This window comes from Pyxicephalus adspersus, chromosome 10, assembly GCF_032062135.1.
Source record: "Pyxicephalus adspersus chromosome 10, UCB_Pads_2.0, whole genome shotgun sequence".
Classification (NCBI taxonomy): Eukaryota; Metazoa; Chordata; class Amphibia; order Anura; family Pyxicephalidae; genus Pyxicephalus; species Pyxicephalus adspersus.
In genome coordinates this window covers 28,915,311-28,931,245 of record NC_092867.1, presented here as the reverse complement: position 1 = coordinate 28,931,245, position 15,935 = coordinate 28,915,311, and the positions used below count along the sequence as shown (strand labels likewise).

The window sequence follows — 15,935 nt, the reverse complement described above, 5'->3', positions numbered from 1 at the left end:
CGTTCGTTCACTTTCCTGTCGTGCACATAGTTCCTCTATCGCTTAAACGATCGTATCTATTGTGTGTACAATATCTACGAACGATCGTGTCGTTACCTCTATGTGCAGGATCGGTGCTATACGATCGTTCGTATATATCGTGCAGGATCGTTCGTCGTTCGTTTTCCAACGATAATAATTGGAAGTGTGTACGTAGCTTTACTCTCAGACAATCAAAAGCATCCTGAGACAACCACATTACTAACCTAGAAAAAGAACTGTAAAGACATTGATCTGACACGGAACCAGTAATGAACTCCTCAGGTTCTGCAGAGAGGAGTTGCAGTACAAGCACAAGGGATATAAAGCTGTGTCTGTTCTCAGTCATGGTGCAGACTTTCAGCAGTATCTCCTCTTTCAACAGTGAACACTTTGTGCTCGGGATACCACAGCTAGGCCAAGGAAAACGCCTTTGGTATTTTCAGCATAGGGGATATATTCATGGTGTCTGCCAAGCTCATTTCTGAAGTGACTGTACTTGAAAAAAAGCCCTGTTATACGCAAAACTTCAAATCCTGGGGCAGGAAATAATCCTTTTTGGCTTGAGACTCTTTTTCAAATGTACTTCGAAGAATGCCTGTTTCACTCCGTAAGCAATGGAGAGAGCACTTGTGGATCTTACATTACACGGACGAGGAAAAGGAATTAAAGTGACCGAAACATAAAAAATATATATGAACACCACAAACTACAGCAGCTGATAAATTCTTACCCACATTCACATGTGGGTGAGCCAAAACATGTAAAACACAGGACCAGCAGTCCTGCACTGTACGTCAACTGGTTCTTTAAAAGGAGCACAAGAAATTGGAAAAATTGAAGTACTATGTATTGATATCCATGGCAAGAAATATTTAACCTTTGAAGTGCAGGAGAGCACTTTTTTATTCTCCTGGTTCATCTTTGAATGCTGGACCAGCAGTACAGATAAAACCTGGTTAGGAACTATTTGCATTACAACTATTTCCAGGGATAAGTATATACCTGTGCATTGGCAATCAACTGATCAGCAAATCTGTGCAGTATCGGCTTTACTTTGTACTATGGATCATATTGAACCAACATATTTTTCAAAGGACTAAGGTAAGGAATCACACGACAGAACTAAAATGTTCTAGGCCACTTTAAGGACTTAAACATTAAAACTAAATTTGAAAAAATAAATACATTTCGCATTAAATCTGCAGTTGGTCCACTGACCAGCTATCTCCAATTGCCAGTTTTAGGTGCAGAGGTCTCTGCAGAGAACAGGTATGTTTTTTTCCCCTCTGGGTACAGGACAGCCTAATAATTTCATCAACTCACTGCCTGTGGGCTCAACATCAAAGGCAGAAAAGAAGAACAGGTAAGTGTATTGCATAATTTTACCACCAAGTGATGCAAACATAATACACCAATTTAAAATCAGTACAACTCAATGTCAAGCAAACTATTTGGAGCCAAAGTTGAACCAAGCAGCTAATAACCAGGCTAAAGTACCTCCAACATTTCATATTTCACACGTCTGTTTAGCCACATCTGGATCCTGGAGATATTACCTATCAACTACTGTTTTAGGACAATGGTCACCATGATGAGAGCAATATTCTCATGGAATAAAGAGAATCATTATTGCATTGTAAAACCACCACAACTATTTTTGACAAATTCAATCAAATAGAGAGGTTCTCCCAGGCCTGTGGAGAACACGGCATGCTTGAATAATTGTTTTTCGTGTTATGACCTTGTTGGATTGAAAAAGAAAGATTTTTTTAAAGAAAGGCTTTAAGAAAATTTTGGTGGATGGGGATCTATTGTTTGCTCTTAGTTACTGTATGTAAAGTACTAAGTGTTTAGTTTTAAACACTATGTTTGCATCACTATATTCAAATCCAACTTACAACAATGTCTGGGCAGATTTTTTGCAAAAGCTTGACTGTCTGTTAGGATAGGGTGGCAGCCCTTTACATCTTAACTCCCATCCTCCAACCACAAACATGTCCTGCCTGCAAGTCTTCCATCCTTACATCAACCATTTCTCACCTGGCCATGGCTGTCATCAGTCACACTTATCCTGGGCAGGCACCACTCCACATCCCCCAGCCTTAGTGCTCTTTACCGGTGTGGCTGCCAGTTAGATAGGTTTCTAGCCAATTGTCTTACTGTTAAAATGCTCCTCTACCTTGTCAAACAACACACAGCAGCCTTTTGGAGACTGGTGGTATAATTGGGATGGTTACATATCCATTTGTACCACCAACCAGTTTTAATACCACCAGATTACATTTTCTAAAGAGACCACTGGGTATAGTTAAAATTCAAGGTAGCCAAACTATTGAATTGCCTCCTGGTGCCCAATTACCCAACTAAGTAACGTGCTGACAGACAGCTGCCTCCTGCTTACACAATACTGGCCAAATGGACCAAACATGTCCTGGGTCTGCCTAATGTAAACAGATTTTCACCCAAGGTCTGCACTTGATTAGGGTTCCTCTATAGGTTGCAATTGGTTCCTCAAGCAATTTGTCCCTTTCAGGTCCGCTTAATTGATACAAATGATCTTTTTAGCTATCAGTAAGGGAGACATTCTGCCCACTGGACAGTTATGTTGGAGGCATTCTACCTACTGACCACCACATGTGCGGTGAGGTATGGATATAGTAATTATAGCAGTTGGCCCGTGAAGACCTTTAAGTTATTTCAAGGAAGGGTTCCCCCATGTTAAAACGGTCAAGAAACACTACTCAGACAAGTAACAAGAATTCAGCACTAAAGTTTAGGTTACAATGTCTGTTTGCTTTATATTTTTCAATAATTATCTAAGTAGTAAAACCAAAAGAGGTAATGGACCAAGGTCCGCACCTTAAAGAAGTCAACATCAATTATATGTTTTCAAGTTTACCTTTACAAATGTGGCTTGACTTTTGAGTGGAGTGAAAATTGTGACCTTCTCTTGAAATTGGAAGTCACACATTCCTGAAAATTTCCTTCTTTAAAGAAGTGTCTGAAAAAAAACTTGAAAATCAAGAAACAAAAGTTGTGTATTCTAGTGTGAAGAATGTAGTTTACCAAGTATAGGAAATAACCTTTCTTTCCAATCATCATTACATCAACCGTACTAATACTACATTAAAGCTGAGTAATCCATACAGGGCAGTGAACAGCAATAAAAATCTTTGTAGTCACACCTGTGAGGACGAGTAATCATCTCTACTAATATTACAACAATTTCCATGCTCACATAGAACACATTTTACTTTGGTTACTTTATCACTTGCTCTGTTCTGGTAAAGAGCAGTAACCTAAAGATACAATGGAGAACTGACTGACCTGGCCACATTAATTCAATGTGCTGAAATCTGACAGGAAGCTACACAAATGCACAAGAAAAGCCATTTCCTATCTCTACCCCACAGACAAAATTGTATCAGTTTTCTATACATACAGGTAAAAAGATAAATTTACTAGTTCAGCTCACAAAAAAAGTCTTATAAAACCCTAAATGAGATTCTGAAACTTCTACTTATTGTGAAGATATTGAAACAAATTCCAGGTACACATACATGCAGACCTATTTCATAGATGGGAGCTTTGTTACCTGACACTTTCTAACCTATCCCATTACATTACATATTTATAAAAGCAGTTATTGTTTTTTTTTGCTTGTTACATGCTTTATAAATACTGAATTGCGTTAAAAGTAGACCATGCAAGATAAGTACATCAAGACATCTCTCACACCAAATGTTGGTTGCCTGGCTGTTATACCAATCCACAGAGTGTAAATACTTTGAGCCAAAGACTAAAATTAAAAAAAATATATGTTAAGTTAAAAAAAAAAAAAAATATTAAAAAATACAGTCTGGAGACTGGTTTTGGAAATGGTGTATGGTAACTTTATAATTATTAATCAAAGTCACGTTTCTTTAGTAGGACAGCTTACTTCCTGACAGCTGTCACTTTACTTTTTTAGATATGCCTGGATGCACTCAACTTTTTTAAAGTGTGGTATCAAGGTACTTTTCCAGTGACATTAAAGAGGAACTACATTCTATAAGCTTTGCGAAAAAAAGTAGACAAAGGGCAAAGGACTAATCAGCAGCATTTCCTGTCATGGTTGTGCAGCTGATATTTTCCCTGTTGCTGACCCAACAAGCCTTGGTCTGCACCATGTCCAGATGGCAGCTTGGTGGAGGCAATAAACCATGTAAGCCTCCAGCAACGAGAACGGGACTGACATTGCACCATCTACTGAGTCAGTATTGCCTTAGACTTTCACTGTAGATTTATTACTAAAGGTTGTAGACTCAGGAGTGCCAGGGCACCCTCACAAACCAGGATGTGCACCACTTTTTAAAAAGAAATTCAAGACAAGAAAAGTACATTTTCAGGTATAATTACCTATCTAAATATTCCGTATGACATGACAGTCTTCACTTGCTGATAAAAGAAATATATAAAGGTTGTCATTGCAGATTTTCTGGTAGTTTCCAGACTGTCCGTTTAGTAACCAATTCACTGAATGTTCAGGGTCAATGACAGCAAGACATTTTTACAAGGAAAGGTCAACAAAAGGTAGTCACTAATAAGCAGCATTTACAGAGAGCATCTGTTGAATGGCTAGATGACAGCTGTCCCATCATTGCCAGCCCTAGGAGCAAGCACTTATCCACTGAATGAATGTGAACTCTGGCCCTTAGGGATAGCAAGGGTTAAGGGGGCTGTGATGTCCATCAGACAACCCAAACACAGCCATCAAGTGAAAAAAAACTAAATACAGCCTAAGTCCAGGTTTCCCTAACCCTTTTACTGCTAAGGACATGTTCAATCTATTTCAAATCTGAATTAAAATTAAAAAAAAAAAATACCTACAAGCAGGCATTGCTTTAAACTCGAGTGATGCCATTAAAACCTGCTCCAATAAGATGGTCAAAGAAACTGGAAAAAGCACAGGGTAAAACAAGATTGAGCAAACGAGATGAGTTTAGTTCCACTTAAATAAGAATGCAGTATTTGGGTTTTAATGTAGAATTTACCAAGACAATCCCCTGCCCCAAATTTTGTGTAACACCACAACCCGAACAGTCTGCAGATAGGATAAGCAAACCAGTTTTCCCACTGGCAAGAGTCACAGATGTTTAATAAACTCTTCAGTCTAAAGATATCCACCAAATAGAGATTCAGGTAAAGCTAGTTGTGCACAGAAAGAAAGCCTGGCTTTCTACACATATGTAACACGAGTGTAACAGGAGGCCCTCATCAGTGTTCTCCCCAGTCTCTTTTAGCTGGACGCAGCACCCAGCATTTTTCAGTAACCAGCCGGCTGTTCTGTGGGTGGTTATTGATGAGTTTGGTCACAATAAGGGCTGCCACTCGCCTACAATTTCTTCCCACCCAGCTTAAAAAAATTTTGGGGTTCAACACTGCTCATGTTACATTGCTACGTGAAAAAAATTGTTTAAAGTTAACAAATCTCATTGTGAATGACCATCCTAAAAGAAATTCATTTTTAAATACCATTCTGAGGTCAGGTTGTCATCACCTAATCACAAACCTAACATTTCAGAAAACGTCTACCCAGCTTTGTGCAGCTTTTTTAACCTAATAAATTTGTCTTCAGCTCAAGTTGGAAGACACATAGTATAAAAAAAGGGAGCTGATGAACACTATAAAATTATAAAACTGCTAGCCGGTTTGAGTGCCTGCTAGCAACTTGTATAAAGTGTGAGCATTCCACATTCAAAGCCTTGTTATACACCCTGATGTTCAGGCCAGGAAGCCCAACTTTTTTAACCATTAATTCTACAGATGACTTTCCCTTCCTAAAAGCTGTGGAGCCAAATATTGGGTACCTGCTGCTGGCACTGGCAATTTTATCAATTGGCAAAATGAGTCCAGTGCTCAACCCAGGATTTTTTTTTTAACGGGGTGGCAAGAAATTTTAGGCAGACCTTGTATTGTGACCCAACTTATCAGTAACTACCCAAAAACAGCCGGGTGGTTAATGAAAAGTGCCGGGTGGTGCGCCCAGCTAAATGGGGCTGGAGTCGATTCCACAGTCCTAGGGAATTAGGGGGAAATCTGCCCATCTAAGGGTACAGACAACAGTAAAGCACTCACTGTGGCTCCATCTCCAAACCACACTTAGTAAATAAAGAAAAAATCGTCTATTTAAAATGTCTAACCTAAAGACAAGGTATCTGGTATTGTTATTTCTGCTAAAAGAAGGACCAGCTCAATTTCCTATACATGAACACCTAATTGTGTAGCCGATTTGCTTGACAAATGTCCCCCTTTTTCTATGCTTGTTAGGGGTCACTGACCCAGAACGTAACAAAGCCCATCTCTAGATCACACAGTTCTGCTTGCTGTGGATAAACTGCCAAAGGGTTAGAGCCCCATGTCTGCTATTTATTAATGACCGAATCCTTAATGCAGAGGACTTCCTATCAGAGGTTATTGGTAATTTCTCCTTTGCGTACAAAGCATTTATATTTGTTTCAGGGAATTTTCTAAGAGGACAACTATACCCATCGTCTCTTGTATGAAAGTTCTAAGAAAAACTTGGGGAAATCTCCCCAATGAATTCAAAACAAAAAAACTGACAAAACCTAACTCCTGGGTGCTGGAATTAGGCCTAAACATCAAAACCTTAGCGTAAAAGCCTGGGACCTAACAAGTTAAACATTCCTAGTATTAAATATCACTTCTGACGCCAAAAGATTTGATCGGATTCCTTTGGGAAGGGTAAACAAACATCCGGTTCAGGCCTCATAACATTGATCCCAAATGCTAAACAATTTTCTATTTTACATCAAGTGGAAAAGTATTAGCACATGCAACCCCGCTTTATAAAAGATGATAGGAGAGTTATGTCAAACATGATTGGATCTGCAAACCAAACATGAGAATAGCAAACCTTTTTTTAAAAGTCCATACAGCTCACTTCTGATAACATTAAAAAGTTTACATCAATTGATGGGAGAGGTGGAAGAAGAAAGTTTGCAGATGCTGAGTGCTTTCTCATTTGCCCATTGGTGAATTTCAACCTGCCACAACATACCTAACGTTTTACCTGCTCTGGTCACAAAGCTAGTCTAGGCAGAGAAACCTTCACAACTAACATGCAGTGAGACAAGCAGCTCTAAAACAAAATCTGTTATGGACACAGTCTGAAAATACCATTTGTATTCTGGTCCTGAGACAATTAAACACCAAATTACACCAAAAGGAAGCAAATAATATATATAGAAAAAGTTTCTATGATCTGTGTTGCATCATGCCTAAAGTGTTGAATCTTAAAAACTAATAGCATTGTCAAAAGGTCTCCTAAAGTCCCACAGCAGAAATCTGAGCAGCTTTCATACACTGCAAGTTATATGAATATAATAATCAGACATCTGTGTGACTGAGCCTGCCTTTATTTACTGCTCCTCAGATATTTCCTGTTTAAATGATAGGGCGTCTCTTAGCAACATTTGCCATTTTTTAACACAATACTATTACAGCCAGTTATATACCCTCTCTGAGACATATTCTGCCTACTGATCTCAAAATCATTACACAAAGCCACATGCTTCCCATATTCTTACACACAACCACAAAATGCATGAAAAAGTAAACCAGCAATAAAAAAAGAAAATAAAGATTTCTTTCATTTGTGAAGAAAACTACGATACAGCTATGCACTTCATACACTACTACTATAGCAATGACACCTCATATAGCACACATAGGTTATGGAAACACTAGAATAAACAGAAGAACACATAACCTCTTCCCCCATAAGCCAAATACTAAAACTCTATATAAAAAAGTTGTGGCTTCAGCCATCATTAGGAATTTATTTTCTGAAATCATCATATAGCCTTTTAGGCTTAACATTGGATAGGAAAAAGACCAAACCATTGGCTGCACCAATATAAAATGCATGCCCTTGATTAAAAAAAAGGAATACTAAGCTAAAGAAAACTCACTGCTAAGGAAACTGGCGCAATCCCCTAAACTGGATCATTCTCTGCAAACAATGAACTGTAGATATGACAGGCCTTTACTTCCCAGGCCCCTTGTGGACTACAAAACAAGATACTAAAAAAGATGAACACTTGAGTCAGTCACTTAAACCTTTCCAAACCAAATATTAACACAAGAAAAAACCGAATTAGCACAACCCCATAATTGGAATACAATGATTCAGAATTGAAAGCTTTCCATGGAAGATAAGGCCACTTGAGATCCTGACAGTCCATCACTATTAAAGCTTATATCCTTTAAGAGAAAACCATTTTCCATATCACAAGATATCACCACTAGAGAGAAAATCCTCTATGCATGACACTTCAATAAATGTAAACAATGCCCATCAAGATGCTTTTAACCTGACCATGCTAACCAAAACTCACTCAAACCCAGGTATAAATATGTCCAAAGTATTTGAAATAAAAAAACAAAAAAAGTCTTGAAAGGCGTAATCAGAATTAGCCAAAGTTACCTCTGCTCCAGATGCCTTGCTAAATTAACTTTTTTTATACATAATGCAAATCTAAAGCCAATAGGAAAATTATATGAAAGGTACAAATAAAACTAGGTTATTGGCATGTTCGTGGGATTACATGCCTCTGTATTAAAGGAAAACCATACTAAAATATACTATGGGTTTTAACATGTACATTCAAAAGGCTTTTTGAATAGGCAACATTAAAATACTTGCCATGAAGTGCCTTGTTTAGGTGATGATACAGGTAAAGTGTCTAGGTGTGTTTTAACACAATGTGGTAATGCCAACAACTTGCACAGGCATGAACCACTACTACTGTAACTACCCAGAAGCTGATCCTGGGCAACAATGTGGAGCCAAAGCTGAACCTTGTGCATACAGACAGGAAGTGAACTGAAGGGCTGTAGGAGAACAGAAGTACAGTTGGAAATATAACAAACTATAAAGGGATATATAAGTGTAATGGTTTGCAGTCAAAATTTTAGCAAATAAATGGTGTCAGTTAAGGGTTTGGATTACCCTCTACACTGGCACTCTTAGAATTATTTTCAGCTCTCCGAGAACCTTTGCTAAAAACAAATCTTCTGGGGCAAGTGGGAAAATTCCCATTGCATTGGTGATCAGTGGGAAGTATACCAATCCTTTAGCCTGCTAAAAGATCACCAGTGTTATGCTGATGCCTCTGCCAAGTGGCATTAGCCCCCAAACTATGCTGACACCATCTAGCTCAAGCCAATCAGCTACTGTTAAAAAACCCTAAAAATCTTTTTACCCACAAAAACCCTTGAAAAAAAGGTTGTGTCTCCAGGAACAACTTCTAAAAGGAACCATATTGGGTAAGTGAGAGAAGTGCTGCGACACTGCAGGTCAGTGGTAAGAAAGCCCCCCCTTTACAAACAGCTAAAAAGATGATTGGTATTAAGCCTCTCTCAAAAAATCGGCGATAGGCCCAGAAATATAAATATGCAATGACCATCAGATGGGAGGTCAGTCATACACAAATCAAGAAACCCAACAAGCTCTAGAACAACTAATTGAGAATGGCTTTCCCAAAAGAACCCTTGAACAAAAGGGGGTGGGCAGCTCTGTAGGAACCCCTAATATTCCACAGCTTTCTAGATGACAATGGCTTCTCTGTGGAACCCTGTGTATTCTACAGAACCCTGGTCGATAATGGGTGCACTGTAGGACCCTGGGTGATAAAAGCTGTTCTAACAGAACAACTAGGATTCTAAAGAACCCAGGCTGAGAATGGCTATTCTGACACATTCCATGAAACTCTAGTTGAAAATTGCTGCCCTTGATAACACCTAAGACTCCAAGGAAACCTTCATGGATCCCTAGGATTATACAGAGCCCAGGAAAAGAGCATCTAGGACAATTCTAGATTAGGTGCTCTGGGGGAGTCCTAAGGACTCCATGGAACCCAGGAAGAGAAGAGCTGTTCTAGAGAAACCACTAGGAAATTATGGATTCCTGGAGAACACCTGCAATGGAAAAACCAGAGAACTCCATGGAACCTATGATGAGAATAATTGTTCTGATGGAGCCTCTAGGACATTATGGAACCCTGGAGAAGATCTGCAATAGAGAAACCACCAAGGGATCCATGAAACCCAGGAATAGAAGAGCTGTACTAGAGAAACTATTAAGCTATTATGGATTCCTGGAGAACATCTGCAATGTAGAAACCAGAGAACTCCATGGAACCCATGATGAGAATAGCTGTTCTGAAGGAGCCTCTAGGACAATGCTAGATTAGGTGCTCTGGGGGAGTCCCAATGACTCCATTGAACCTAGGAAGAGAATGGCTGTTCAGCATGAGCCTCTAAAACATTATGGAACCCTGGAGAACATCTGCAATGGATGAACCACCAAGGGATTCATGGAACCCTTGATGAGAAGAGCTGTTCTGAAGGAGCCTCTAGGACAATTCTAGATTAGGTGCTCTGGAGGAGTCCCAATGACTCTGTGGAACCCATGATGAGAAGAGCTGTTCTGGAGAAACCACTAGGACATTATAGAACCCCCAAGAAGATCTGCAATGGAGGAGCCACAGAGGACTCCATGGAAGCCAGGAGGAGAATGTCTTCTCTGCAGGACCCTGTAGGATGACAATGACTGATTCATACCGACAATAAATCTCAACACTTCAGCACAAAGCCTTGGCCTTTGCTTGCAGCCAATTCCACCACAGAAGCCTTTTTGCATGACTTTACACAAAAACTTCAATAAATGAAACCTGCCACCGCCAGCTGCAAACATTCAAAACCCCAAACCTTTTTTTCCTTTCTCAGAATGGCCAGATTTCCTTCTGCAAGGTTATATTCCCATTAGGAAAAGCTTAGAATGATGTATTCCCAATGAGCCCCCCCCCTTCACCAGATGCCCCCATACATGATCCATAGCAATAGATTTTTAATCCATGAAAAGGGATACAGGTCAAGTCCAAGTCGAATCCATCCTCCTGATATCGTCTTTTGTTCCTGCTGACGAACTCCTTGATGATGGCAGTCATGTCGGGGAGCCTGGGGGTGGGGAAGAAGGAGGAGAGGGGGGCTGAGAGCTGGTGGGGGGCCGCTGAGGGCCCAGATCGGGGATCGGCCTCTGGTGGCTCCCCTCTGCGCCCCCTCCTCCTCCTGCTGTGGCTGCTACACCGGGGGCTGCCGGGGGAGGCCAGAGTCCGGCCGGGAGGGAAGGGGCTTCAGGACAAATGAGGGGAGGGGGATGCGGCCTAGTCTGACAGGCCGCTCGTACACCACCGTCACGGTATATCCAAGCAATGGGGTGAGCGCCCCGTCACCCTACGGAGCGCCACTCGGGACAAGCAACGGGTCTCCCCTCCACCCTCTCCACAGCTCGGCGGTGGTGTCGTGATCCTGTGAGGGGGGCGAAAGCCGCGGGTCCTTCGTGCAATGGCCAGTGCTTGAATCCTTTCCTGCCGAGGCTTCTCCTGGCCTCACTATAGTGCCGGTGCTAGGGGGACCGGTGTGGTCGGTGCAGGAGCCCGCCTGCCGCGTCTCATGTCTCCGCCGCCGCACGCTCAAGCGTCCATCATGGCTTCCCTGCGAGAGTCAGCGAACAGGCTGCGCGTATCCCTCCGCGTCCACCAAAAGAAATCACTCCGCCTTCTTCTCAGCACAATATAGTCCGCGCCACATCATCCATCCTCCGCTTGCCTTCCGCTTGTCCGCCAGCGCCTACAAAAAACGCTTTCACCGTCACACTACGAACAGGTGTCCGAAACCTTCAGCCTGACACACGGAAGGAGTATTCTTTGAAGAAGTGGAATGATTCAAGGGTTGGAGCGGAAGGATATTTGCCATAACTGGGACTATATTTTCGTTCCTTGAGGAGGGGGAGTCACGTGGTATATAAGTGGGGAACTTTTGCAAAATGTCATTTTTTTTTTTCACTTCATTTCCCTCTCTTCCTCTTCCATGTAGAGAAAAAGTGAGAGGCCTGCTCTGTACTTGTCCCAGCTTATCCTGTCTGTTCTGACCATCTCCTATACAATATATATGTGGGGACACAGGGCTTTCATGTGCTCCATAATAAAAGAACATTCATTCTGTAATGTGAATATCATACAGATCATCCCATTTATTTCTTAGGACATGAGGAATAATCTGGGAAGGGGATATATATACAAACTGGGATTAAAATAATATATGGATATATGGGAAATTATTTATATATGGCTATATTTATAAAATGGGGAATCTGATATTTTCTGTGGGGAATCAATTACTGCTATTGAAACGTGCAGCTAGAAGATTCCCACTAGGGAATGTTTGAGGGAATGTCTGATACATATTCTGTATACCTCACAAATCCCATTTAAAGAGAAACTAAAGTAAAAAATGTCTAAAAAAAATCTACTTACCTTCAATCCCACAGGGCAGTCCAATCCATCCGGAAGAGTCTATTATCGGGTCCCGGTATCCATCTCCGAGCTGGCGCAGTGGGCAGCGACATTTTCGCCTTTTCTTCCTGGTTCGTCTTCCTACGTCACCTGACCTACATTTCCCTAAGATCGGGTGACGTAGGTTTTAAAAAAAAACTGCACATGTGTGAGATCGGCCATTTTTTCTCGTTGCACAAAAAGACTCCTCGGGCATGGGCAGAAGGAGCAGCCTCCCGGGATGCCTGACGTAGGCCTAGGCGATCGAGAATTAGGGGGCAGTGCTGCACCCTTTTTTTTTTAAAAAAAGGGTATTGCCCTTAAGAAAAAACAAACAAACAAACAACAGAATTTTTACTTTACATAAAAGCGTTGTCCACCCTTTTATGTAAAGTGAAATTTCTGAGTTTAGGTACGCTTTAACGTGTTATGTGAAAAGGTTTTAAAACCTGGTTAAAAAAGCCCTATAAAAATGCCTAGATAAGCCTTTTTAGACATTATTTTACCATTCCAACTGAAGTACATGAAGGTGGCAGAAGATACAAAGTGCCCCTGGACGCTGCATTCTTCAAACCCCAGAAATGAAGGATAATAAATGGATTTATTCACCTTTGGGCCCTCAAAAACACTTGAAAAAAATAAATAAAACAAGGCCTCAAATGTGTTTGTGCTGTGTTTTATTATTACATATTATAGTTATTATTTTTGTATGTTTACTTGAGTGATTTTATTCATTAGATTAAATTCTTGTACAAAAGTGTCACATCTAAATAAATGAACCTGAACACATGTATTATATTTTTGTCACATTATTATTTATAAACAGGATCTATATAGCGCCAACATATTAGGCAGCGCTGTACATTAAATAGGGGTTGCAAATGACAGACAGATACAGACACAGGAGGAGGAAAGGAGCCTGACTGGAAGAGCTTACAATCTAGGAGGTGGGGGAAGTAGCACACAATAGGATGGGAGATAGGGAATGGTGGGATGTAGTGAGGATTTTAGGAGACAGAAGAAGATGGGTAGGTGAGGTTGAAGTGCTGGGTTTTGAGTAGGAACAAGCCGAATAGAACGAGGAAGACCATTCCAGAGAGTTGGGACAGCTCTAGACAAGTCTTGTATCTGTGCATGTGATGAGGTTATGAGTGAGGAAGTCATTAGTAGCGGAGAGAGCGGCAGGGGGAGTACTTTTTTACCAGGTCAGAAATGTAAGTGGGACAAGAACTGTGTAGGGATTTGAAAGCAAAGCACAGGAGCTTGAATTTGATTCTAAGGTGAAATGGATGCCAATGGAGAGATCTGCAAAGAGATGCAGCAGAAGAGGAGCGGAGGGAAGGATGGATGAGTCTTGCTGCAGCATTCATAATAAAATGTAGAGGAGAGAGTCGGGTTAGTGTAATACCAGAGAGGAGGAGGTTACAGTAGTCCAGACCAGAGTTTATGTCTGGACTTTTAATTTTTTCATCTACATAAAGTAAATTTCAATTCAATAAAATCATAATTTTTTTAAACATTAAAATACATGAGATGTATCTTGATGACATTATTCACCAATGTATAATCAGGCAAGTGTTGGTCCAATTGGTGGTGAAAACCATTTCAGGGAGCCCTTTATTTATAAAGTAATAACATTACACTGTACAATAAATGGGGGCTGCACGTAAAGAACCTCCATATACAATGAGACAGGAGGAGGAGGAGAGGACCCTGGACAACAGAGCTTACAATCCAGGAGCTTTATCATGCATATGTATCAAAATATATACACAAATAACAAGCTGTGTGATATAGCTAATAAGTTATAGTACATAAAGGGAATTTGGAGTATTTGGATGTGCGCTTGTATTTTGATTTTGGTATTGATTTCAGGCCAATATTTGGTGATATATATATACATTGCAAAAATATGCAGTTAGGATAATTTGTTTCCCCCTAAAAAGACTATTTAAAAAAAAAGATTAACATACATAAAGACATTTTTATATGACAATGGTAGGGACAGCTAGTCACATGGCTATGAACTTTGTACAGTGCTGCATAATATGTTGGCGCTATATAAATACTGTTGGCGTTATATAAATATAAATATATTATAATAATAATAATTCTGCAATTGCAAAAAACTTCCATTGAAAATTTTTACCAGTAAAATCCCTTGACATTTGTAAAAAAAAAAAACACAACAGACCACTATGATTGATCACTCCGATATAGCACCAACATTTATTTTGTCCATCCCAGTCCTTTGCACTGTATTCTCTTTTTCATCACACATATGTATAGCTAGTTGCATTTAGTATTTTATAAAATTGTACACAATATATGATTGCAATTTACTAGTAATAGTTACAAACCTTTGCCTGTCTATAAAAAGTTGTCATTCTATCCTCTAATGTATGAGGAACAGTCTTTCCATTGGCAAACAAAGCAAATACCATTATTTCCAATAATATCTGAATATAACAGGGGTTCCCCAACACACTGAAAAAAGGGTTCCTCAGGGGTAAAAAGATTGAGCATGACTGTTCTGCAAGGTCCACTTAAAGAACCAACTAATGCTAGAAAGTCTTCAATAAGGAACTATGTTGTCTACTTTAGATTAAAATATTTAATTATGTTTGATTTGAACATGAATATTTCATAGTTTTTGAACTTTAGGTATTCTTCAGACTCCTCTCAGCATCTCATTCACCCCCTTACTATTCTTCAATTTAGTTTCAAGTGACCAGTAGAAAACACATAATAGACCAATATAGTGAAGTTGGTATCCTATGAGTCCTAGTGTTTTAGACACTGGCTCACCAATGCCATGGCAGGGGCCGTCTACAGAAACTTTTCTATAATGATAACTAATCAATCTCCAAATCATGCAGCCAGATAATTAGTAATTTCATACACTTGATGTGAGATTCTCCATCAGAAAGACCTGACCATTCCCAATACATTGACCTATGTGGCCTAAGCACAATTCCAGACCACTTATAGTCCCCAGGTAAACATAAAAAGGGCATTATGGAAAAAATCGGATTAGGATGCTTTAGGTCTAGGCCAGTAAAGTTGAATCTGTTTAACATTGTTGTCTTAAAAGATGGACAAGCCCATCTTTTAAAAGCCCAGAAGCTACACTATGGTAGTTTCCAACTGGTGCTCCACATGCATGAACTGTAATTAATATTACTGTAAACCTGTACCCAAATATAAAATCCAGCATTAAAAATCAGGCATCCAACACAATCAGAACCCCTAATACTCAAGATGCCTTATGGCCTAGGACAGGGGTCGGCAAACTTTCATAGCCAATAGGCCATTTCAGGGGTGGGCGGGAGCACACTAGGCCAGAGTTCCACCTTAATGGCTCCACCCACCACCAGGGAACGCCCCCTGAAGTTAAATCCCTCTCCCCCATATGTATTGCGGAGAAGAGTGTTTTCCCTATTTCCCCTATTTACAGTGGTGGCGGAAGTATCAGTGCCGGCCGCGGTAAATACGGTAGCAACAGCAAGGAGGCGC

General features: G+C 40.2%; 1 protein-coding gene across 1 annotated transcript in view; it reads right to left on the bottom strand.

Moving 5' to 3' along the window:
- The window catches only part of PTEN (phosphatase and tensin homolog), a 32,867-nt gene extending 21,262 nt beyond the window's left edge, over positions 1–11,605 (bottom strand). The window contains exon 1 of the mRNA XM_072424909.1: positions 10,955–11,605. Within this exon, the coding sequence (XP_072281010.1) occupies positions 10,955–11,033 (79 nt within the window). The 5' untranslated portion in view covers positions 11,034–11,605. The remainder of the gene's footprint in view (positions 1–10,954) is intronic.
- Between the last annotated feature and the right edge of the window lie 4,330 nt (positions 11,606–15,935).